Genomic DNA, 25971 nt, shown 5'->3' with positions numbered 1-25971 from the left:
TTTCACATCCTCTGCATTTTGCAAATTTAGCTCTTTCTTTCTACAAAGGACTTTGTCTTTTAAAGAATATTTATAATTTTAAATTTCTGTCAACTTCAAGGTAAACAAATATTTTTGGGCTTTTTCTTTTAGTTAATCAAATTTCACGAAATGTTCTGCTTTTAAGACGAGTCTGTTTCTGCCATTATTCTGCCAAATGATTCTACCCTACAAAATCTTCAGTTAATTCAACTTTTTCTGCATTTTTAAGTTTCTGATTACTTCCTATCACATTTTCAAATGTTCTTCACCTAATTTCTGTTTTCATTTCCTTTATTCAGTTTCTCTAGCTAGTTTTTCTTTTTTAATTCAGCAGAAAAAAGCATTCCCAATTTGCTGGTTCTCCGAAACAGCTTTTTCTAGCTATTATTATTTTTTATTTTTTGTATTAGCTGACCCTTAAGGTTTACTTATTTCTAACTTACCTGCATTGCAAAAAAACACTTAAGTTATTAAGTTAAACTTATTGGTCTCCTGAACCCTATTTTAAAGTGTTGCCTGCTAGTTTTCACTGCAATTCAATTCATAATTTTAATAAACCAGTCAAAAAACCAAGATGAAAACAAATGTTTAGCCAATAGAGACCAAAAACAAATAGGATCAGTTAGCACAGTCAGAAAATGCAAATTCAATTGAAAGTTATCTCACATGTAAAATGAAACCTTTGTGATCAATTTTAAAGTGAAATAGCTTCTTCTATGTCCCCCATGGAGGGCTTTTATAGAGGTCATTGCCTCATAAAGTCCTGTCAACTGTTTAGATGAAGAGCAGAAAGTAAAATCAACACGATATATCCTTACAGGTTTTACAAGGATTTCTTTAATAGTCAACAGCACCGGAGGATTTAGCTGGACCTTAAAATATAACATAAAATTGTCTCCAGGCTCATTCTGGGGTGACAATGTATTTGCTCCTGCTTTACATGTGGGGTCAACGAAATATATGGTTTAAACCTCAATGAAAATAGCCCTGAAGTCTTTTCTGAGGTAAAATATTGTCCTTCAAACAGCTACTGTGCTCTCAAGGATCCAACTGTAAATACCTTTGTAATGCCTCCATACATCATCTGGTTGATTAACATAAATATTCTGCAGCCTTTAAGAGCAATGAAAACAGGATTAAAATATTCTCTCTGTGAATCTTTTAACCTGGGGAAACTAATCATTGGCCTTAAAATCTCTGGGATTTCAGGGAAAAAGAGCTGATAATGAAGGAAAGGTGACATTTTAAGTTACATCAGGATACCTTAGAATATGCTATTAGGCTATTATATTGGACAAAAATTTGGAGAGTGAGAGCTTTTTTATACCTCAATTATTGTTTTCTACAAATATTTTCTATGATTTTTTTTTTAATGAAAACTGAAGAAAGGACAGTTTGACACCAGCTAATGAGCAACACAGAGGACTTCAACAAATCGTTACTAAAATTGACTGTTTTCTGAAACAGTGTCAGTTAGCTCAGTAGCTTAGCCAGTAATCAGAATGGCTAGAATTAACCCACCAAAAAATCCCCCCTGGTGTGTTTGGACACAAGGCCAAAAACAATCAAGGAAGGTAAATCACAAGAAGATCTCTGCAATAAAAAGATGGCCTGAATTACAGAGAAATGTCCTGGTTCCCCAGGGAGATGGTGACTATAACTATGAGCTGTTTTTCCAACATTCATAGGAGTCTACCAGAAGGACAAAAATTAAATCCCAAAAACTAATTTTCTCCAACTCAGCATGCGAACTGGGAAAATGCTCCATATTTTGGTAATAATAAAAGGTATGAGAACAATCTTTATTCTAAACATTCTTCTGCTAAGCTGCCAGAGACCCTATTCATGGACAACAGAACCACAAATCTTCTGCAACAACTTAAAACACAGAAGTTATATCATTTGAGTTTAAAGTTGAATTATTTCTGTAAATTAATTCTTATATTTTGATGAGAAATTGTTGTCAATTGATTGCATATGTGTGCTGAGATTACATTTTTATAAGGACGTATTGATCATTGCTTCTATTGCCCTAATATTATGGTTTTATTTGGTCTTAACAGTTTGCACCCATTGGCCCCAGTACAGGGGATATACAGAAGCAGCCATTCAAAATGGCCCTTTCCAGGCAAACACCAGCCGAATGGCAGCCCACTTCCCTGCAGCTCTCAGCAAAATCCCCTCCAGCCAAGAACCAGCCAGGAATCAACCAAGGAACAGCCAAGGATCAGCCAAGGAACAGCCAAGGAACAGCCAAGGACCAGCCAGGGGCCAGCTAAGGGCCAGCCAAGGACCAGCCAAGGGCCCATCAAGGTAAGTGGGGAACTTTTGAATGGCTACTACTGTAACAGGGGCTACTGACCTCCAAAGCACTGTTTGTTCCACAGCATCAACTAGCTTCTGTAGTTTTTCAACAGTAAAAAAAAGGCTGCTTTTTTGTATTCCTAAATTAAAATGAATGAAATGCAGACTAGATTCAGACAGTTTTCCTGAAACTCTATTTTTTTTATCTAACAAATGACCTGTTCAATACCTGTCTGAGATTCAGAAATGATTCTGAAAGAGAAAGGTGCTGTTTAACACCTTAATGTGAAACAGCACTGCTCAAACATTAATAATGTATTGGTGTTTCTCACATTTGGTAATAGTTCTCCTCTAAGTAAGACCAGTTGCTTATGTCACTCGGTACCATGCTGGTTTTGTACCTAAACTCTATTCTGTCTTGGACCATCTTTCCAGAATGCTGTGTATTTCTGCTTTATAGTTTGTGTGGGTTTGTGTTAAAGAGAGAGAGTTTGTGCAAGAGTACACATTTCTGTCATGAGGAGATGAGATAAGGCAAAAACAATGTATGGCCTTGACAGCTGATGTAAAATGCATAGAGGCTTACAGAACTATAAGGCGCTGCGTTCAACAACATTTACTATCAAGCGCTGCTTGAGCAATAAGTTGATACAGCCAGATATATGGTTTCAACAGATGTCAATGAGATCTGACGTTATCATTACTATGGGGATGGAGCCGACTGTGTTAAGGAATTCTATTTCTAAGAAGTGAATTAAGTCTTTTTGCTGTTAAAATAAATATTTACCTTCATGGAAATATTTAATACATGTGCTGATTTGTGATGACTAATATCCTGGTTTAAGTGGCCTGTTGACATTTGAAAGGAAACTAGGCAGAACAAATACATATAAATGTTGCAACTTACTGAAGAAAGCATGAGTTGCTGTTAAAGCATTCAATGTTGTAGATAAAATGCTAAAAAAAAAATCCTACATGTGGTTTAAGTGGAAGTGATGAAAGGAACTTGAAGTCTTTAGCCCTTTCATACCACGCTACTACCTTACTCAGTTATGTAGTGGTAATCTATGTGGTAAGGGTTATATGAGCAAAAAGCCAGAACTGATTTACCTGATCTAACAAGCAAAAATCTTATTCAATTAAGGTTATTCACATTTCACAACACATGGTATCTTCATGTACTTTACAGACACAATACTTTATTTTGACTAACTATAAATATATATCAATATCCATCTATATAAATACCCACGTGAACACCCTGTGCAATAACCCTGTATAATAATCCTGCTATTGAAAAAAAAAGCTGTAAAATATGTACGCACTGTATATACTGGCCATACCATGTGAGTCCCTACATACAAAAAAAAATGTATTTATAGTTTTTATATTTATAAATTCAATGTATAACATGGATGCATAAAAACCTTATTTTATTTCAGTGTTAAATTCTGTTTAAAGTAACAGATTATAATTAAAAATGTCTCCAGACCTTTACTGGTTGATTATCTTCTTTTTTCTGACCCCGCTGATTTTTAATTAGTTACCCCGTTATAAGTGAAGATGATGGCTGTAGCTGTAGTGGCAGATATATTTCTGCAACATTTGCAGTACATGGGTTAGTTTGAATTCCCAGCAGTTCTTCCAAAAAACAGCACAAAGATTTATCAGTAAGTAGCTATAGTCCCTTGCAAAAGTATTCAGCCACCTTGAGCTTTTTGATCTTTTGCCACATCCCAGGCTTCAAACTCCCTAAGGGGATGGGTCAAAATGTAGAGAACAAATTTCCCCTTTGTGGAACAATAAAGGGATTAACATGATGACGATCAATAGAATCTACCTGTGTGGAATCAAGTGTCCTTAAATGCTCCTGCTCTGTGATCGTCTCAGAGGTCTGTTTAAAGAGCAGAGAGCTTCATGAAGAACAAGGAACACAGCAGGCAGGTCCCAGATACTGTGGAGGAGAAGTTTAAAGCTGGATTTGGATAGAGAAAGATTTACCTTTCTTTAAAAATCCCAAGTAGCACCGAGCAATCGATAATATTGAATTGGAAGGAGCATCCGGCCACTGGGAATCTACCAATACCCAGCTGACCCTCTAAACGTTCAGCTCAGACAAGAAGAAGACTGATCAGGGATGAAGCCAAGGGACTCCTGATCCCTCTGGATGAACTGCTGAGATCTACAGCTGAGGATGGAGACTCTGTCCATGGGACAACATTCAGTCACACATCTGGCCTTTATGGAAGAAAGACATTTCGTAAAGACATCAATAAAAACTCTCATTTAAAGTTTATTACCATCCACCTGGGAGCTACAGCAAGCATGTGGAAGAAGGAGCTCTGGTCTGATGGAAGCTAAATCCCACTTTTTGGTAAGACGTTATGTTTGGTGTTTGGTGAAACAGCTCATCACCATGAACACACCGTCCCCACTGTCAAACACGGTGGCGGCAGCATCATGGTTTGGGCCTGAATTTCTTCAGCCGGGAAGATGGTTAAAACTGATGGGAAGATGGAGGGAACCACATACAGGATCATTCTAGAAGAAAACCTGCTGGAGTCTGCTAAAGAGCAGAGACTGAGGCAGAGATTTATCTTCCTACAAGACAATTATTGAAAACATAAAGCAGGATCTACAATGGAATGGTTCACAAATAAACACATCCAGGTGTTAGACCGGCCCACTCAAAGTCCAGACGTGAATTTAATTGAGAATCTGAGGAAAGATTCACAATTTCTCTCTATCCAGCCTCACTGCACTCCAGCTGTTTGGTAAAATAATGGGCAAAACTGATAGAGACAAACCCCAGAGACCTGCTGCTGTTATTGCAGCAGAAGGTGGCGCTACAACCTATTAACTCAAGGGGGCTGAATCAATTTGATCCCCCATTTTTCTTTTTTTTTATATGTTAAAAAAGTTAAAAATATCCAGTAAATTTAGTTCCACTTCATGATCCGGTCCCTCTAATTGATTCTTCACAAAAAAAATTACAATTTTATATAAGCCTAATATGCAGTTAAAGGTCGGACTGAATATTTTCACAAGACACTGTATAAACTTTCTGTGATTGTGTCTGCACAGGACCAGGAGGAGGCAAAAATCTCAATGTTAAAGCGCTCATGTTTGGTCTCAGTTGATAAAGCGATGATTGATCATGCTGACCAATTTAACATGATTTAGCCAGAATGAGTTATCCTCTATATTAACGTTCACATCCCTTGAAGGTAAGGAAATCCCAGGATGCATCAGTCTTCAGCCTAGCTATATTAATAACACTAGAAGTGACAGGTCGTCTCTGTGAAGGCTATTACATCCCAGTGAAAAACTCTATTATTCATGTGTCTTCCATCTGTCACTGACTGATAAGAAAATATTACAAGCTTGTTGTTTTCTTTGTATAATTTGTTCATACATCTGATAAAGACAATTTGTTGTTATTTTGTACCTATTAAAACTGAGTTTTCTCTTTTGCATATTGAGACAATAGATGCAGAAAAATGGATCATAGTTGATATGGTTTTATGTAGATGACTTCAAACGTTTTTTCTTTCTTATTCCAAATTCAGAATCTTTCTTTTTGGGAATTTGTATCCCATTAACTCATCCTCTCACACAGAAGTGGGCAGTGCGTGGCACTGAGGGAGCATTCTGGGGTTAAGGGTCATGTTTAAGGATTTAGCGTAACAGTCTGAGTGTTGAACAGGTGTAGTGTCTAAGTGTGCACACCCGGATGGTTGGAGAGCATGGCATGTTTGCACTGTTCCATGCCACTATGGGACCTCTCCTCCGTTTTTTATATAAAAGCAGCATATATATTCAGCACCCCTAATTATCAAAATACTTAAAACTCCTGTGACCCAGATGTCTTAGATAGTTACCTTTGTGTGTTTTGGACTTATTTCTAATCTCTCATTTGTTCAAAAATGATCCCAATCTCTATTTCAGACCTATATGCAGCATCTTGCTACTGTAATGTAGTGTCTAACCATATACTATTTTTAAGTAGACAAAGTACCTGTCAGCCTAAGTTCCTCCTGTATCAGTGACCGTGCATCCTGTACAGCAGGAGTTTGATTCCTCAAAACCGTTATCTCCTTTAATTTAAGACAAGTTGTTTCTATTACTTTATTTTTAGGAGAAAGTGGTCTCATATGGTTTTTTTTCTTGTAGGTTTTGTCATAAATTTTGATTTTAGAGGTGGATATTTTAATTTTTTTTTAAAGTCACACAATTGGTCTGCGATTGTGGTGGGACCAACTAAGGAAGCAGTGGGATGCCTGCTGTGACCATTGTTCTTAACAAATGCAAGATGTGCTAAATGCCTTGGACAGCTGCTTTAAGACTGGCGTCAGATTCATACCAGGGAAAAAGTTTTGTTTTTCCTCTGAGGGCACAACGTGTTAAAACATGCATTGAGTTGTTAGAGCCCTTGGCACCACTTCCCAAAAGTTCACCATAGCTACCTACAGTAGCAGCCATTCAAAATGGCCCTTCCTGGTCAAACGCCAGCCGAATGGCAGCCAACTTCCAGCCATGGACCAGCAATGGACCGGCCATGGACCGGCCAGGGACCAGCCAAGGATCAGCCAAGGATCCGCCATGGACAAGCCATGGACCAGGAATGGACCAGCCAAGAATCAGCCATGGACCAGCCAGGGAAATTTTGAATGGCTACTACTGTACCTCAGTATCAAGCTGTGCTCTAGTCTTCCCATAGTTTCATATAGTTGGAACAACTGTTGTAAGGTGAATGGCACTCACCTTATTTCTGATTGGCTAGTAGTCCTCAGTAACCACGGCCAGACTCACCTGGATTAATCAGCTCAGCCAGTAATGAAAGACGGGAAACAAAATAGCTGCCTTAAGTTCAGGAGTTGTGCAAAAAGCCCATTAAACCTGCCAGAAAAACTGGAGAATGTAAGGCCGGGCATTCACTGGACAATATTTCCAATCGTTGTATGCAGCTCCAGCTCAAACTGTACCATGAAACCGCAGGGTTTCAGCTCATGATGTATGTTCTAACACTGAACAGCCCAACGCTCTGATGCAATCTACCTGCTCACACTATACGTCCAAAAACCACATGTGGCGCTGAGAAATGGAAGAAGAAGAACGTCCTTGTTTGCACATGCTCAGTGCGGGAGTTTCTGGTAAATCGGCTCGTAGCTCTGCTTCAACAGCAGGATTTTTCCACGAACACCTCCTGATTCCTGATCAGGAGGTGGTTATGAGAGGCTATTCGCCGACCGTTACCCTCTGTATACTACATGACACAGGATTCACAATGAAGCTCGGCCCAATCTAAGAAAATTCTCGCACGACTGTAAAATCAGCTCGAAAAGGGCAAAAAGTCGTACAGTGTATCCCCACCTTAAGTAGCTTGTATTTGTTTTTTGTTTTCCATGAGGGCTCTTTGTTCAAACCAGAAAAGTCCACAAAGCATAACTTTGGTCGTCTATTGATGTCAACCCTGGACTAGTGCTAAATTTAGCCTGCCTTGCCATCATCACTCCCGTCTCTATCCACCATAAGGGGAGATTCCGACTATCAGAGACTCACCTGCAGGCTTAAACTATGGCGTAATGTTGCTACATATCCATCTGAATGCTTACACACAACTCAAATTCGTGTGTATTCTCTTTGTGAGAAAAAAAGGGGCATTTTTTTCCTCTAAAAGTATTAATCAGGAACGTAAAATAAATTTTTAGACAGATTGTATGTGTAAAATATTAGTTTATGACTCTTAAAAAAAACATGTAATACAAGGATCATTAGAATCTGCTGCAGAAAACTAAGAATTTGCAACATCAAATAAAATACTAAGATACAGCCAACCCAGAATACTCTGTTACTAGCATGGATCTGGTTTTAGTTCAGTTTGGATTTAAGATGAACTCCACACAGATCTTCATGAATTTCTGTATCACCTACAAGTCAACATGGAATTGCTTTGTTCTTTATTTCAGTTCAGATACAGTTTGTAAAATGACACTGAAACTTATTTACTTCATTGGTGCAGACTTATTAAAGCTTAAACAATATGAGGACACAATTTAATCAATTAGCCAAACAAAATTTCACAATTTGCTTGGAAATATGTCTGAAGCATTGCAGGCATAGAACCAGAGTCGGCCTCTGAGAGGAAGGTTTAGGTAAAAAAGCCAGGTAGAAATTATGTGCATGTGGAAATATTAGTGCTGTCATCTGGGACTGGAACAAATCAGAGAAATTTCCAAAACATCCGAACTCTTCAATCTGAAAATAATTAGCTTGGTATGCAAAGACACGAAGGAATGGGTTTTGTAGACTCCAGCCAGGAAAAGCGTTTGAAACGATGCACAAACATCAGCCAATCAAAGCGGACACGTTCATTTTTCTCTTAAAATCTTAACTCAAATGTGGTACACAACATTTCCACTTGGAAATCTAACAAATAAGACATTAATATTCCATAAAGATTAACGCTAAAGTAGAAGGTTACAAAACAATAGTTTTATGCAAAGTACTGCACTCTGAGCAACAAAAGGTAAAAAAAAATAGCAGAACAAAAGCCTCCTACACACCTTCTGCCACTAAGCTGCAGATGAATAAGAACAGAGAGAAGGACTTGACGGAGGATTGAAGGAAAAACAAAAGAGGAGAAAACAATCATGCGTTCAGACTGGAGAGTTTTCTGAGCTCAACTCCAGGCAGGAAAGAAAAAAACAGAAAAGAACCTATCAGCATAGGAAAAAAACAAAAAAACATTTGACTTTGAAGCTCCGTCTACAAATTCAGGAATAAGAATATTTTACTTTGGAAAGCCTGTTTGACTAACAAATGTCTGAATAATAATAGAACAGCTATTTTGATGGTTTTTAAATCCAAAAACTTGTTGAACAGCTGAACAACAATGTTGTTTATTTTGAATATGTTAGGTCCTTTTTTTGACTGCATAAAACGGAAATGGATATGCCAGTTTTAAAAAACAAAACAAATTTAAAGGTGATAAATACAGTTTAACTCCTTCTGGACCTAAGTGGGGAATTTAAGCTCTCAAGGGATTCACAACTAGTAGAACATGTTAGCCTTAATATGTTGTAATATTCATACTAATAAAAACTGTCATTTGCTGTATGAAAAGTTCAAAATTATATATGATTTATTGTATTTTTCACCTATAGTGGTCGTCCTTTTTTCCCTGCACAATGCATGCTGGGTTGGTGACATGGTTAAATCTTACTGGACTGGAACCTACAGAGTAAACACACGGAGGCTAACATTCCCAGAGACGTTTTTTTATCAGCTTGAGATTGACAATGTGAATTTAGATGGGACGACACTGTGTCGCTGCCTATACTTAGGCCGCCGATACATTAATTGTATCTTGATCGGGTTGTGTTTGTTGTTTACTAAAATTTAGAGAGAGCTAATGCTCATCAGAAATCAAATCAGAAGGTAATGGACAAGAGTTAAAAGTGACAGTAAAGCCCATTACAGTCATTTTAAGAGGTTGTAGTATTAAGATCGGGGAGGTGTACTGTAGGTTTTCGTTTTCCCCTAGTTGTCCTCATGGAGCACGGATGGCTGTGAAGCCTTGTAGAGCTGCACCTCAGATCTAATAGTTTGGTTATTTTGGGAAAACCGCAATCTTTAAATGAATGAATTTCTTTAGCTACAAGAATTTATAAGCAACTATGAGAAAGGAGAAGAAAAATAACTGAGAAAAAAAAAATTTTCATGGGTAACCCGAGGGTTAGTTTGCAGTCTGTTGCAGCCTCTGTGCCTCCTGAACCTGAACCTATGCAGCGTGGCCATACTCGTCTCACTGCAGAAGAAAGACCAAGATCAAAAGAAACTAAGTTATGCCTTCACTGTGGTTCACCTGATCATTTTGTCTAGTTTGTCTAGTTTGACCAAGACAAAAATCCGCACGTTGAGGTTGACAAATCTCTTTCTTCTTTATCACCCCATCTGACCCTACCTGCTGTGTTTTGTTTTAATAAAGCTCCTGTTTTAATCAGCTCTCACAAGAGCCTTATTTATGAAGAGTTAATCAGAAAGGCAAAGATAGAAACGGAAGAACTGAATGTGCAGTTAAACGTCACTGCACTAAGTAGAACCGTTCTCCCTACAATTAAAAAAGAACAAACTTCTTCCCTTAATTATCTCTAGCAATCACAAATAAAGGAATTGTGGAGGATTTTCGTGAAGACCCGCCCTCTCCACTTTAAAAAATATGCAAACGCGAGATCATGCACAAACCCCTAAATCCCTCCATCACTATATAGAGCGGGGACTATATAGTGAACTTTATAGTGAACTCAGTTAACTGACCGTTCAGACAGATGATCACTGTTGTTTGCTCCCCATTGTTCGCGTAACTCCTCCTCTACCATGCGTTGCCTGCACCATCTTTGTTATACTGTCGGGTCGCGACAGCCTATGGCGACAGCAGGCCGCTGTGACAGCAAATCCTATAATCCTATATGCGAGAAGAGCTTTCAGCACAAAGCATTCTGGGCCTTTTTTTTCTTCTCATACACTTCGTAGACACATTTTCTCTTCCGACCCATTTTCAAAGAACCACGGTGAGAAAGGAGAGCTTCAATGACGGTCTGAAGCTCACCACAGATATAAGCCTGAAAGTCCAACTGCAGAGGAAAAGATAGTTAAAGGGACGAGAACATAGGACAGCCTTACGTGAACATATCACCAGAATGAATGACGGTTAGGACCACTGATTCAGATGATCCACCAGGAAATATAAGATCACCCTCTATTCCTTTAAACTATTTTATTATTTTTTCCCATCTCCTCCTTCCTCCATTATTCTTGGTTTTTAATTGCGAGACAATCCAGGTCAAAATTGGTCTACCTTGTTACCTGTGAAATCATGGTCACCTAACTGTTTCTCCTCTGTCTGCAGTCTTCTGTTCTGCCAAATCTTTCTCCGACACCCCAAGATAAGGCGGAGCAAGTTGATCAGTTACTAGGACCATGATCTAAAAAAAGGTGTTTAGTAGGAGCAAAGCTTCATCAGTGCCACCCCACAGACCTTATGCCTGTGCCATCAACCTTCTTCTAGGCACCCCACTACCCATCTGCCAACTCTATAACTTGTCGACCTGAAAGACAGGCTATGGAATCTCTAACCACAGATCTCATCTGCAAGTCCTCCTCTCCTCTAGGGGCAGGACTCTTTTTAGACAGCAAAAAAGAGTATTCCCTTCAACCCTGTACTGAATAAAGAGAACTGAACCAAATAACAGTTAAAACAAAATACCATATACCTTTTTCTCTCCGTTTTCTAACCAGCCCCAAAGTATTAATCAAATTAGACCTCAGAAATGGCTACCACATGGTAAGGATTCGGCAAAGGGACAAATGGAAAACCAAGTTAAACCCCCTTGGGCCATTTTCAGTATCCTTTTGTATGGACACCTTAAGCTGAGGCTGCTTTTACTTCCTTAAAAGAGAAGAACTTCCACGCTCCCATTTTGGTGCAGCTAGATCCTCTAAAACAGTTAATTCATGAAGATGATACATAAGACACTGGAGTGCAGTTTTGTCTCAATGTTTTGGTGACGATGAAAAACTGCACCCCTGTGACCTTTTTACTAGAGAGCACTCTAATAGTAAAAGAAATTATAATGTAGGATACCAACAACTTCTTTCCATTAAGTTGGCTCTAAAAGAGTGGCGTCACGGGAAGAAGGATTGCTAAACATCATCTGCTGGTCTGGACCGACCATAAGAATTTATCTTACCTTCAATAAGCCAAACTCTTAAATCCCTGCTAGTCCCTTTTGTCTTTGTTTTTCTCGCGTTTCAACCTCTTAAACTCTTATGGCCTTTTGAGAAGACCTAAGCCACCATCCTTCAATCCTCCTGTGTCATTGGTTCCTTTAACCGGGACATTGAAAACATTGTTCATCAAACTGTACAGTCTGAGCCAAACCCTGGAAATTGTTCTCCTAATAACACATATGTTTCTTCTTTAGTCTGATCTTGCCCCATTCACTGGTTCCATTCTGCCAAGTCTTCTGCTTCCTCTGATACCAGTCTATTGACCACTTTTTTTCCCCACTAATTCTGGTGGCCGTCCCACAAAGATTTAGAAGCTACAGTATACCTCAGCCCTCTCCAGTTTTGCCAGAAACAAACCATTTCTCCGTCCTCCTGCTGGTCTACTTAACCCCTCTCCATTCCTAAATCACTCTGGTCGTACAACACCTTCAACCTTGTCATCTGACTCCCTCCTGCACACGGTATAATTGTCATTCTCATCATAATTGATAGCATCAACTGATTTCCCTCAAAAGACTTCCATTCAGCCTTTTAGACTCCTCAAACCTGTGTGTCTGACCAAGGCTCACAATTCAATTATGGAAGCAATTTAGTTTTGCTCACTGTGATATGATTTCTCTCTCATCTGGTTACATCCTCAGTCCAACAACCAAGCTAAAGAAGAACCAAGAACTGGAACCAACCCTCAGTTGTCCCACCTCTGATAACACCTTTAACTGTAAAAAGTAGAATAGAATAGAATAGAATAGAATTCAACTTCATTGTCATTCAGGAGTGCAGGTGACGCAGTGGTTGGCGTGCACGACCCATGTGCAGAGGCCTGAACCAGGGTTTGGATCTGGCCTGTGGTCCTTTGATGCATGTCTCTCCCTCTCTCTCATACCCCCTTGCCTGTCATTGTACTGTAGAAAAAACAAGCCACTAGTGCCGCAAAAAAAAAACAACTTTATCGTCATTACACTGTCATAAGTATAAAGCATGGGTAGAGCATGCATAGGACACTCAAATCTCTGCCCAATACTTTCCTAGTCAAAAGGTATTGCTCTCATTTCAAGATATCCCTCAAATCTGGCTCCAAGAAATTAGCTCAAGGATACATCGGACCTTATAAAAAAGAGTATAAGTACCACAGCAGTCTGCTTCAAACTTCTTTCCTCCTTCCATATCTGTCCCACTTTCCATGTCTCTTAGATCAAACCCGCCCAGAACAGGTCACTTTGGACTCTAGCTGGACCTTCTCCACCCACCTGTGTCTTCAAGGGGTACTCAGTCTACTAGGTTAGAAGGATTTTGGACTCCCTTTAAGTGACATAGAGGTTGGCAGTAATTGGCGCACTGAAAGGCTGTTTGGTTCCTTGCTCTCTTATCTGCGATCCGTCATTAATTGATGACTAACTTGTGTCATTGTTTTAATGATGTATTATTTTTCTTGATTTACTGCTATGTTGACCAGAGAGAGCTGCATACTGAATTGCCATTTTTTGGACGATAGATACAGTTGTTTAAATTGAAATAAATTGAACATCATCTGGGCTGCCAGGAGGTTGCCTTTGAGGGCAGGTACTGGTGGGATCTTGGATATGCAGTGTTGATCCTGGTTTTCTCCTCTAGATGTCCTCATGGAGTACAGTTGGCTGTGCAGCCATGTAACAAGCTGCACCTGGGATCAAATTTTCAGAAACTTACCTTCTGTTTTTACTCAAGGTTATTCTGGAGTTCTTCAGTATCTCTCATCTGACAACTGAGTTGATTTCTGGACCCCACCGGCCACAATTCAGTCAAAGTTGCCTGACTCGTAGTCCTGACTCCTCCAAATTCACCAGATCACGAACCAAACCTGCTCTCTGCTCTCCAGTGTGCTCCTATAAAAATTACCTCACCTTTGAAATCCTCCCTGTAAAACCTAAACACTCCCAGACCCTTCATTTATCTTTCCCGAAAAAGCAATCAACCTTAATCACATCAAGGTTGAACCACATACTCAACCTTTTCCATGGCTTTACAGAGCACATTTTTCTCCATGGTTTTTTCCTTGTTTATGTCCATTATTCATTTGGCAAATAAACCTGTTAAAATCTTTACCCGACTCTCATGCTTTGTCTCAGCAGGCTGTAGACAGCCTCAGTTAGAAATCAGAGCTCTTTGTAGCATACGTAGTTCTGCATCTGGGTTAGCATCTCCCTACAGCAGCTGCACAGACACCAGCTTCTTCTACAAATCCTCCCTTCTCTGTCATCATCTGCCCTGATAGCTGGCCTTAATTGTTCATTTCACTCATCTGCCTTTCTCTGCCAGGTCTTTATGTGTCACTCATCTCATCCACCTGCGTCTGTTCCTTTATATTCGGTCCAGCCCAGCTATCAAGGCCAGATGATTGTTTACTGTCTGCTTGTTTATGCCTGTAAGTTTGTCTGTTTAATTAGTTTAGTTTATTCCATTGTTCGTGTCCTGGTTCCTGGTGGCCAGCGGACTGAGAGGTTTTTTTCTGTTTGTTTTGTCTCCTGGTCCTTCTCGGCGGAGCCCTCAGGGTTTTGGCTCAGAATGCGGCGAGGATCAGTTTTATTCCCGTAAGCCTGGCTCCAAGGTCTTCTCTCTGTCTCTCAACCACTGAGCCTGCCTGTCTGCATCTGTGCATGTCTGTCTGAGCACGCGTCTGGTCCCGTCTGACTCTGAACCAGCCTTCACACTCTGAGGATTCCTGGAAGCCTGTTTCCTTCTGTTCCTGGATCGAAACTTCTGATCAGCTGAGGATTCCTGGATTTCTGAACTGTTACTGCCTGCTCTGTTTTCGCCTGACCTGGATCGGTTTCAGGCTTGTCATACGGGGCTGCAGCATCTGGGAAAGTCTGGGCGATGCACACCACGTCTGGTTGGCAGCCCATCGGCTAGATCGCACCCCTTTCCAAGGAGATGGACTGAACTGTGAAACCAGCTAAGTGACTCACTCATGTTATCACCTCCTGTCAGATTATCGTGGTCCCTTACCTGTGCTTCTCCTCCAGAGAGTCAGCAATGGGTTGCGCCCCATCTTCAGCTCCATAGCTTTGTTTCAGTTTTGTTTATTTTAATAAACGATTTGAACTTTCCTACTGACTGGCTCACCTTGAATACTGGGTCCATCTGTCCCATCCTATATCATTCCTTCTTTGTTTGGTCCTCTTTAACTTTCATTACCTCTCGTGATTCCAACAATCTTACCAATTTCAAGGAGGTCCAGTTAAGACTGAGAGGATTTCCCGCTACTCATTTCTGTTTTGGGCTGAAATGTGCTGCCGCTATAGGAGCTAGCATACATCATTTATCATGAAAACAGAATATTTCTCAAAGTCTACTGCTACAACCAATCATGGATCCCTTTTAGTCGCTACCAAGGATTAAAAGCTTAAGCAGTTGTTTTGCTTCTTTGTTTTTCTGCTTGAATCTCAGAAATGTAGAATTGAAAATAAACTATTTTTCACATCTATTACGAAGCTCCTAGGATCTGGGAATGGCTCAGCTCCTATCATCCTGTTTGTGCGGAATCCTTTAATGTTGACATTGAAATTGAAACCAAAGGAACATATTTATATATTTTGGATCTATCAAAATGTATAAAGAAATTATTTACATGTAATTTTTTTCAGTCCAATTATTACTCATACTTTACGCTACTTGCGCTAGATATTTGATATGAACACTTTTTGAATATCTATTCGCTTTTTGTGTTTTGTGTGCAGCTACTGAACGAATATCAATTGACATCCAGAAACCATTTGGACAAATTTTACTACATACTGCTAAAAGTTGACAAAGCTAATTTTAAGGAATTAAAACCAAAACCTCACCGGAGCATTCTTGAGTCTGCCACTCCATACATTGACCGTAGGGGAAAGAGATGATGTATGCTGAGGAGTCCACGCAGCGCTGGGTGCTTCCACACCACATGCACTCCATGGCTTGGCTGGTGCAGTTGGCACAGGTGGTCCGCAGAGCGCAGGGCGTCTTACAAGGACGAGCATTTTGACTCTGAGGACTCCCTGAGCAACAGGACATACGGACAGTTCTATAAGTTAGAATAGAGTGAAAATTGAAATGGTAAACAGCTTCTAGACACACGTGGTGCTCACCGGCGGATTTTTCACAGATCAGGCCATCTGTGGTGGCGGTGCAGGGGTTGGCTTTCAGTCCGGCCGTCTCCACCCTCTCCAAGTAGGCACAGAATCCCGAGTCACTGGGCTCCCCGGGTAACCAACGCAGAGTAGTGTTGGTAAACGGTGATGTATCCTCCCAGCCCCAGTAGGACACGTTGATCTTCCTCAAGCCCACCCATGGAGATAACCTCTGAGGATGTAGAGCAAAACCCAGATATCTATAATCCAGTTTTGTCAGTTTGGTTTAAGCTATTAAAGCATGTAGACAGATACTGATTCAGTGTTTTGCCAAAGGATCAGCTCCTGATTCATGTGAGAAAACATTTAAATGTGCAACAATAGATCGGATGATTGTACAAAAGGAATGTTCTCCTCAGCATCTCCTCGGCTGTTTCTGAATCCAAGTGGCAACATTTCAACTTTACATCACATACAACATAAACTACCAACTCCTTTTTTGTGTAGAGATCCATATTCCATAGATGATTTAGATGCACACAATTTAAAACGTCTTTATTTATTGTCCTCTAATTATTTGCTTTAGAACAGCAGTGAAACAGTGACATCAGTCATTCTGACAGGAAAATACGGAGTGAATTTCAAAAAATCCATGTAGGGCTCAAGATAACATTTAGAAAACATTAAAACAAAAGCAGAGATTAAAGTGGCAGTTATAGAACTTAAATAAGTTTTATGCAAATAAATTGAGATTTAATAAACAAGAAGAGCAAGAAATATGAGATTTTAGCCTTTATCCTTGGACCTCAGTTTAAGACTGGCAGTTTTGTAGTAATCAAGCAGGAGAAAAACATCAAAAGCACTGTAAGAAAATCAAGGTCTGCTTCCCATGAGATAAGGACCATCCTGCAACCCTGTCACCTCCAGGACGGCTAAACCCAGTTGGACTTAAAAAGAAGGTGGTAAATTTAGATACACATAAAGGATAAAAAGCCTGTATTTATGTAGGACTTATTCATGTCAGAAGACTTGACCGAAGCACTTCACACCCATTCACGCGGAATTAAGTGCAGAGCCCTGTATCATTGTTATTATTATTTATAAGCACAATAACGTTGTAATATAACAACAATCAAGTTTTAATACTAGGAAAAGAAAGTCATTATACTTACAAGTATATAGCGGCGATACTATTAAGTTGAAACTTAATATCATAAGACAAGAAAATGGTTTCTAATCAGATGAAATCTTTGATAAAGTTATCAACCAAGTTCATCCACACAGCAGCCTGAGAAGTGCAACGTTATCAGAAGGAAAACATATTAGGATAAGCTGCCTTTAAAATCTCATAATCATATAGTTCTAGTAACATTACAACTTCATTCTCATAAAGGTATGATTTTTTTCTATTTACCATACAACTTTTTTCTTGTAGACCTGATATGATCACTTTATTGCCATAATGTTATGACTTTATATTCATAACTGCACAGCAGTTCATTTTTTGCAGTCTTTCCATATATTTAAAGCCAGCTGTGAATTTACAGGTTTTGAACAGTCTGAAGAAATAAAGCACAAAATTAAAGAAAACGTTCTTTTTTTTTTTTTTTTTACTAAAAACATAGAATCTCTGTTGAGTTTTTGCTTGTTTTGTTGTTGACCTGCATTAGTTGTTTGCGTCCTTAAGGTTTTTATTGCAGTCTGAGGAATTAAAGGACCTCACACATAGCAGCCGCATCGCAGCAATGGAGCTTAAAAGAACAATGCATCACACACTGAGCGATTAGTTTTTTTTTCAAGCTTCTAACTGCACATGGGTTCTGTTAAGAAAGTCCTCCTTCTAATTCTCTTGACCTACATACGCCAAAGAAGCAAGAGATTAGCCGCTATTGTTGCTAACAGTCACCTCTACACGCTTTACATGCTGATCCCAGAGCACCTACATTTATATGGGCAGAAGTAAAGACTGGAAATGTGTCACAGGAAGCTACCAGTTGCAATATTCAGATTGGATTCAGCAGGATCACAATGACACTGTAATCCAACACAAAGCAAACTGACCTGAGAGTACATGTGCACCTTGTGTCATTGGGACAAACTTCCACCTTGATTTGCTAGATGCTATTAGAATAACCCAGCTGGCCTGTTGGTATGACACACTTTTATTACTATTACTACTGTTTTATTCCGATTAGTTGTCTATAAAAACAATTACATCTGACAGATTTCTGCTCTTTTTCATCGGAGTACATTTCAATCCAGTCATGAAGGTTTGTGCATGTGAAGAAAGTAGGGAGCGAATTCTGGTTGCGAACTAAGAACATGTTTATTTAAATGATATTTGCAGAAAATACAATACCGATACAATTATACTAGTAGCCATTCAAAATTTCCCCTCTTTCCTTGATGGGCCCTTGGTTGGTCCTTGGCTGGTCCCCTACAATTCCTTTTTAAATATCAATCTACGTACTAAAATATTCTCTGTCATGATTTGTTGACATTAAACCCTGTAATTCAGTAAAAGGGTGGAGTCAAAATAAAAAAAAAATGCAAGAGTGGGAAGTTGGAGGGGGTTTTGCTGGGAGTTGCAGGGAAGTGGGCTGCCATCCGGTTGGCTTTTGACTGGGAAGGGCCATTTTGAATGGCTGCTACTGTACTCATTACATTCTCTTTATTTTTGGGGGCGGAGTTTCCACTGGAATTAATTTCTATTGGTCTGCATCAAGGTTCGTAAGAACATTGTATTGGTCAATGTGTATATCAAGAGTGGGCGTTTATTTTGGACTTCATAAAACTCAATATGAAAAATAGAAGTTTAAATATAAACTCTGTTACAAATACAGGTTTTATAAAACAAAAAATTGAAGAAAATAAAAATGCAATTTTAAAATACAAAAAAAAATTTACTCCTGAAAAGTTACTCCTGAAAACCATTTTTTGATTAAGATGTTCTTCAAAGTTTAATTTTGGGATTACATTAATGCAACAATAATGGAACAAATGTCCCTATATAATGTAGCTAATAATAAACCAAATACTGAATGTAGAGGTTTGTGCATGCTTGTAATGATGCCCTCTGAGTCCCTCAGGTCTGACCATGGGCAAACACTCTGAAGCCCAGAACCCATCCCTAAGATTCTGCTGAGAACCTTCAGATGTGCTCAATGTTTGCCTGGTTGGGTGGGTCCTAACATTGTCTCTTATAAACACTGATTATAAATCCCAGCAAATGCAGAATATATTACACAATCAAATTTACAGCAACCGACAGAAGACAGGTCCAAATGACACTTTATTGCTGAAAGAATGAGGATGATTTGTTAATAATGGCCAGTAATGACAAGGAAATCTATCTCTGCTTATAACATAAAATACACCATGTTCAGAAAAGGGTCAAACTTCCAGAATCTAAGAAATATTAACTTCAGCAGTCAGAACAGGAATGATCCAAATCAGAGGAAACGTGTCCCCAACCCTCTAGATTTACACCTCTACCATAAACATTAGGAGAGCAGCGCCTGTTAAAACACCGTGGATTGAACTGCCAGCTGTTTTCTTTCAGACATCTGGAGTCAGTGAAGTTAAAGAACAAAGAAATATGAGGATGAAAAACAATACTGCCACCCCCCACCCCCACCCCACCCTGTTCCTGAGAACTGGGGAGCCAGAGGAATTGGGAGAAATTTGAGTATTTTAACATGATTTATCATTCATTTTGTGAAGCCATTAACACTGAGAGAGCAAAGCAATCCACCCACACTGGTTCATTATTTATCTTTTTTGCTACATGATCATTTTAAATAAGTGTTTTGGACAAAGCACTCCTTGGCATCTAATTATAAAACATTACAAATGTATGATGTTAAGGTAACAGGCTGTATAGCTGTTAATAATGAATTAAACAGTGGGTATATACTTTATTTCACATCGAACTCTTAGGTACCTGTTCACATTGATCAAGTACTTCGTTTCAGCAATGAATTAAACTAATGAGTCATTGTTTCTCTAATTCCCTCAGTAAACATTAACCTGGTAGAATAACCTTTTATGCCACTCAAACATGACTATTACTGTTATATTTGATATTGTGAAACATTTACTTTTATAAACCTACTTCTAAATGTCATAATATGTATTTCTGACCAAATAAATTTTAGAAAAGGTAAAAAATCAGAAGAAAAGGCTTTGAGTGACAGGAATATTACTGAAAAAAATTAAATAGCTTTTATGTGTTGGGAAACTTTGCCCAATATACTGGCCAGATTAGAATGAAGCTGAATGTTTCCTCAGATTATCAGGAAATGATAAGCTCCCAAATGTAAAAATCAGCACTGTGTGATGTTAGGCAGACCGCCCACCTGGTTTTCCAGCTGATATTTTTGCAGCTCCTCCAGAACAAAGCTGACTTGATTGTCTGTGAGCAGAGAGGCTATATTTCCTCCCAGGTTTTTGCAGTAGTGCTGAGCGTTGTCGTAGCTCTCCCTGCTGGTGTTGATCCGCAAACAGGCCTCCCCGACATGGTACCAGCCGTCCCCACACATCTGGCCTGCACACAGAGAAACAACAAGCTGTGATCATTATTACTTTAGCCATAAAACATTCAAATGCTTCAGATCCTGATTAAGGCTCCCACATGTGAGTCTGCATGCTCAGGAGTCATAGCCTTCGTTTCGCACAATGCTACGGCGTCACTGGACGAGTTTACAAAAAAAAGAAACAGAGTCTAGATGGTTGCCTTAGGGCTGTTTTCACCTGATGTTGAAGCTGAGAGAGTTTATACTCCAAGCATTGAATGGAGCCAACAGTAACCTTCCCACAGTGCTGTGTTCAACAGGTAATAGACTAACAGATAGAGAAACACTACAAACAGAAAGTACTCATTAATTACAATCTCAAGTTTGAGATTTTTATATAATTTACAAAGAGGCCAAAAGGTGGTTTCCTCCTGATGATTTTACTCTGAGTCCAAGTTCATAAGAAATAATGTTTTCAACAGGAAACGGCAGTTTTTGGTGTGTGTAAAGCATCTCCCACTGCTACTGAGGATGTTGGGTAAAGGGCCCCTTTTATTTCTAAAGGAAACTGTACTAGCCTCAGACTAGAGTATAAATAATTTCTCAGGCTGGTGCGCCATCTGTGGAGACCTGCAGAGATCACCAAAAGGTGACTACAACCTATGTCACTACCCCCATCCAAACCACTAACATGATCTGTACCATCAGTATATCGTGTTTACGCTGCACATTTTAAAATTAGGGTCAAAATTAATTATTTCTCTCTGTAATAATAAAAAACACACTGAACTGCATTAGGAAAAGGTTAATAATGACTTTGCTGAGAAAATAAATGTGTTTACCTACTTTTTTTTTAAATGACTTCTCTGTATCGGACATGTCCTGGGAACACAATCCTTGTCCCATTTCTGCCAGCTCATTTTCCAGCTTTGTATTTGTAAATAATTGAAGTTTAGTTTTAAGTTTGTATTTCATTCTACCTTCATAGAACAGTGTATGATCTAAAGAACGACAAAACTACAAAAAAAACAGTCTGGTCATGTTTCAGCAGACTGAGAATGTCCAGTGATGACATCAGATAAACATTTTAATATAAAGAATGTAAAAAAGTTCCATCCATCTTCTCCCGCTTATCTGTCAGGGTCACGGTGGGGCTGGTGCCTCTCTCCAGCAGTCTATTGTAAAATAGTGAATTCCACCATGGACAGGTCGCCAGTTGGCAGGGCAACACACACTCACACCTATGGACAATTAAGAGACACCAATTAAGCACACAGTCATGTTTTTAGACTGTGGGAGGAAGCCGGAGTACCCAGAGTGAACCCACGTGACACAGGGAGAATTTAATAACTTTAATTATTTCAGGGTAGAAATGTATTCTATTTTCATCTTTTATTGTGCTTGGAATGTATTTCTGGTTGCAAATGAGCCGATGATCGAATAGCGAGACCTCAGTGTTAAGACCCTGCAGTTCCTCAGGACTGGCTGTTCTGAGCAGGGATTCTTTGCAAGTTCTCGCCTGGAGCTTCTTGTCAGTTTCGTCTTTCATTTGTGCTCCAGTAGCATATTTACGCCCTGATAAAACACGCATATGATGTCCATGGTCTCATAAAGGTCAATGAGGCATGTTGGAAAACAGTATAAAAAGCAAAGACAGTGTTAAATAAGATAAAAGGAGGAAAACGTCATAATCATTTCCATCACCAACCTTTTAAGCATCAGGGAGGAAAATATCTTCCCTTTTTTCTCTGTTTTCTAAGCAAATAGTAAAAAAACTGACCAAAACTGGAGGGGGAAAGATGGATGAGAGGAGGGAAAAAACAGCAGTCCAAAAATAAAAGCAGAGCTGAAAACATGGGATCATTTAGAATCATTTTTCACAACAGTGTCTCTACAGAAAAGGCCAGAGCTGCCAAGATGGTGGAGCTACCTCCCAACGCCCCCCCAAACTCCACCACTTTTACAAGCAAATGCATCTCCAGGTGGAATTACAGGAGAGAGCAGAGCGTCGCACTAATGAATCCACACACAAAGACACTTTCATTTGGTTTGTGAAGTCAATGACCCATCCAGAGGTTTCATACTAAATGATGCTGTTAGGTTCTGTTTACAAATGCAGATTCCAGAGGCAACAAGTCACGAGTGCATAGAGTCTGTCCCAGACTCCATGGTGCAAGAAAGACTAACTGCTTTCTACACAATCTAATATTATGAAACACAAGAAACGCACATGTGTTTACCGGTGGAAATAACTGGCCCTGACTATGGCTAAAGATTTCTTAAATGGCAACAGATCCATTTACCAAACACTGCATTTAGAAAGCTTCGATTTAAAAATGTTCTCTCTTCAAATCCCAGAGGGCTTTATCCTGGACTTTAAAACCTGTTTCTATTGTGGGCATCATGTTCAGAGAGGATCCATTTATTCTCCCAGTTAAAATATCAGTGATATGTTTGTATGGTAATTGACAGTGAGATAAACTTCCCACAAAATTATTATTTCCCTAATTGAGAATTTGTTTTTTACTAAATGTCCCTGAATTTCAACACTTGGAGTTTTTTTTTTTTTTGAATAAGATTTTTTAGATTTCTGATTCTATTGCTCCAAGGAGCTCGCAAAATGTCATTAAATCAGACTAACTGGATATGAACTGGTGCTGCATCTCCAGTCCAGTTAGTGGAATAAGAGCCTAACGAGGAAAGCCTGATGGAAAATCACACCATTTCTTTCAATAAACATGATTTGAACACTTAGCTGACATATTTTACCTTTGGTTGATTCATAATAACAAAAAGTGTGCTTCAATATAAATCTTAAAAAAAGCAGAAAACGACAACATGCAGGACTGTAAATATGTCAGGGAAGCGTAGAAAGGATCAACCAATCATCACTGCTCAAAACCCCACCCCTCAATCCCAGGGCTCTCTAAAAGTTGTGTCCCTGGAAAAATAAATCACTTTGGTAAAATTTCTGTTAAATCCCAGGGAGGTCTTTTCAAATCTGGGTGATATTTAAAGTCCCTAAATGTTTGTAGATGTTCAGAGGACCATTGTTGGTGGAGAGCTCCACTCCTGCTTGTTGATACAGTTACTCACTGCAATGATCCAGAGCCAAAGCCTGAGAAACTGCTTGGCAAGGCTTATCACAGTTACAGACTGTTTCTCTTCTGTGTCTCACTTAGACTTAGAGACTTAGACTCAGCTTTATTAATCCGCCGGGATTAGTCCTTCTGGGAAATTCTGGTTCCAGTAGCTTATATAGAGTACGACGAGACAAAGCAAGATATCGTTGAAGATAAAAGAGAGTAAATAGGAAAAAAAAGCTAAAAAAAAAAAAAAAAAAATTTGTAATGTCCTGGAATATGTTTCCCTTAGATATAAAATATCTGCACAATAGAGAGCTAAGGGAGACTATGCTGTAGTTGGGTTATTTCACTATTGACTTTGTTTGGATGGAGAACTTTTAGCCTGCTTCATGCAGTCTGACGGGTTCTGTTTATATAACATGAACCATAAAATGGTGCCAAGAAGCAAAAACTGATTACATTTTGTAAAGGATGAAAAAATGTTTCATACTCAATGATGATCAGAGGAATTTACTTTACGCAACATTTAATTGATCAGCTTTAGCGAATGAAAGTCTATGAATTTACAGTAAGCTTCCTTTAGCATCAGCTGCCCATCAGCTGTGGATGAAAAGTGTTGAAACGTCTGCTCACCGGGCAGCGCCTGGCACTCCTGCTGCTGCGCCTCCCACTGACAGTTGCTGTTCTGGGAGCAGCTCCTGCAGTTGGCCCGTCGGAAACACTCCTGCTCCTCCCTGCGTTTGCATCTGGATGATTCTCTCACCGACTTCACACAAACACACACAGAGACGATATGAGGAAACAATATTAGTTTGCTCTAAAGCTGTTGTTTTTTTCTCAATTTCAAGCAAATGCAATAAACCTGGAGAAATCAATACAATGTGCCACAAAGACTGAAAAATAAATAAAGAGTGATCGGCGTAGTTAATGAGAAGTCAAACAGAGCATGCAGAGCGAAAAATAAAATCAATAAGAGCATTTTATACTGAGATGAAGGTTTTATTGAAGGATTCGTTCTAGAAGTTGCCACTGTCTCAGTTCACAGAGTAAGAAATAAAAAGCTCCAGAAACAAAAAGCTAATTATTTTTGTTTAATATTGAAGGTGTCAAAGTGATGACTGTATTCACTCAACGTTAAAATAAGTATCTGACGGTCTTTACCGGGATCTAAATCTATTTCGATATAATCTGAAGTGTTTTTGTTTTGTTAGAACGGAGCAGCAGTTCGCAGAGAAACGTTAGCAGAAGCAAATGAAGGAAATGATCTGTCGGGCTTTAGGATGTAATAATGCTGTACAGCTCTGCTTTATCTAGTCTAAACACTTTCATCTGTAAATAGCTTAATACAAAAGGCCCCGCTAAGGCCTGCTTTGGCTTTGGTTGGACTAAAGTGTTTATGACCAAAGTCAATGGAATAGAATAGAATAGAATAGAATAAAAAAATCCCTTTATTGTCCCACAATGGGAAATTGTGGTGTTTGCAGCAGCAAACAGATTATTGAATAAAATAGTCACACCTTAGAAAAATGGATAAGAACAACATACTAGTGAAGAGTTAAAATATAAACAATAAAATACCGTAAAGTGTTTTAACAATATAAAACTGTAGATTAAATAATCAATATACAGCTATGGACATTTTTACAGTCATGGATATTTGAAAATAGCAGCAACACTTTAGAGATGTGCAAAATGACAGCAGCAGGTTATTTAACTAAGATAGAAACTGTGCAGAATCAACAAGAAGGGAACAACTTATTCAGGTTCAATAAAACTTAAATGATAAATTTAGGACCTTTAGGAGATTTAGGAGATATTTGTGCAGAAATGTTTGATTTCCCCAGCTATGGTGGTGCTTGTTCTTATATTTCTGAGGGGTTACGTGTTTCTTTCAGATGCTGGTTTGCAATCCTAATTCAAGCTGCCATATTCTTTTAAAAAGGATAAATATTAAATCATTTTCCTAATAACCATTTATTACCATATAGCATACATTTGATCTATTATTGCTGGAAATGAAATAAAAAAATATAAATACCTCAGTTGGATGAAACTAACTAAAATTCTGCAGGCTGCTACAAACAGAGCTACAGTAGCAGCCATTCAAAATGGCCGTTCCCAGTCAAACCACAGCCCAATCACAGCCCACTTCCTTCCAAATCCCAG

The 25971-nt window shown here is 39.0% G+C and overlaps 1 protein-coding gene across 4 annotated transcripts in view; it reads right to left on the bottom strand.

Moving 5' to 3' along the window:
• LOC119795242 (attractin-like protein 1) overlaps positions 1 to 25971 on the bottom strand; it is a 437403-nt gene that overhangs the window by 301418 nt on the left and 110014 nt on the right. For all 4 annotated transcript variants that reach the window (XM_038303135.1, XM_038303136.1, XM_038303137.1 and 1 more), the window contains 4 exons: positions 24439 to 24571; positions 20564 to 20751; positions 16224 to 16437; positions 15942 to 16133 (listed from right to left, as the gene is read on the bottom strand). In XM_038303135.1, the coding sequence (XP_038159063.1) occupies positions 15942 to 16133; positions 16224 to 16437; positions 20564 to 20751; positions 24439 to 24571 (727 nt within the window). The remainder of the gene's footprint in view (positions 1 to 15941; positions 16134 to 16223; positions 16438 to 20563; positions 20752 to 24438; positions 24572 to 25971) is intronic.

Source organism: Cyprinodon tularosa, unplaced genomic scaffold (assembly GCF_016077235.1).
Source record: "Cyprinodon tularosa strain WSP-4 unplaced genomic scaffold, ASM1607723v1 ctg505, whole genome shotgun sequence".
NCBI lineage: Eukaryota > Metazoa > Chordata > Actinopteri > Cyprinodontiformes > Cyprinodontidae > Cyprinodon > Cyprinodon tularosa.
This window is presented reverse-complemented; position numbering and strand designations above follow the sequence as displayed.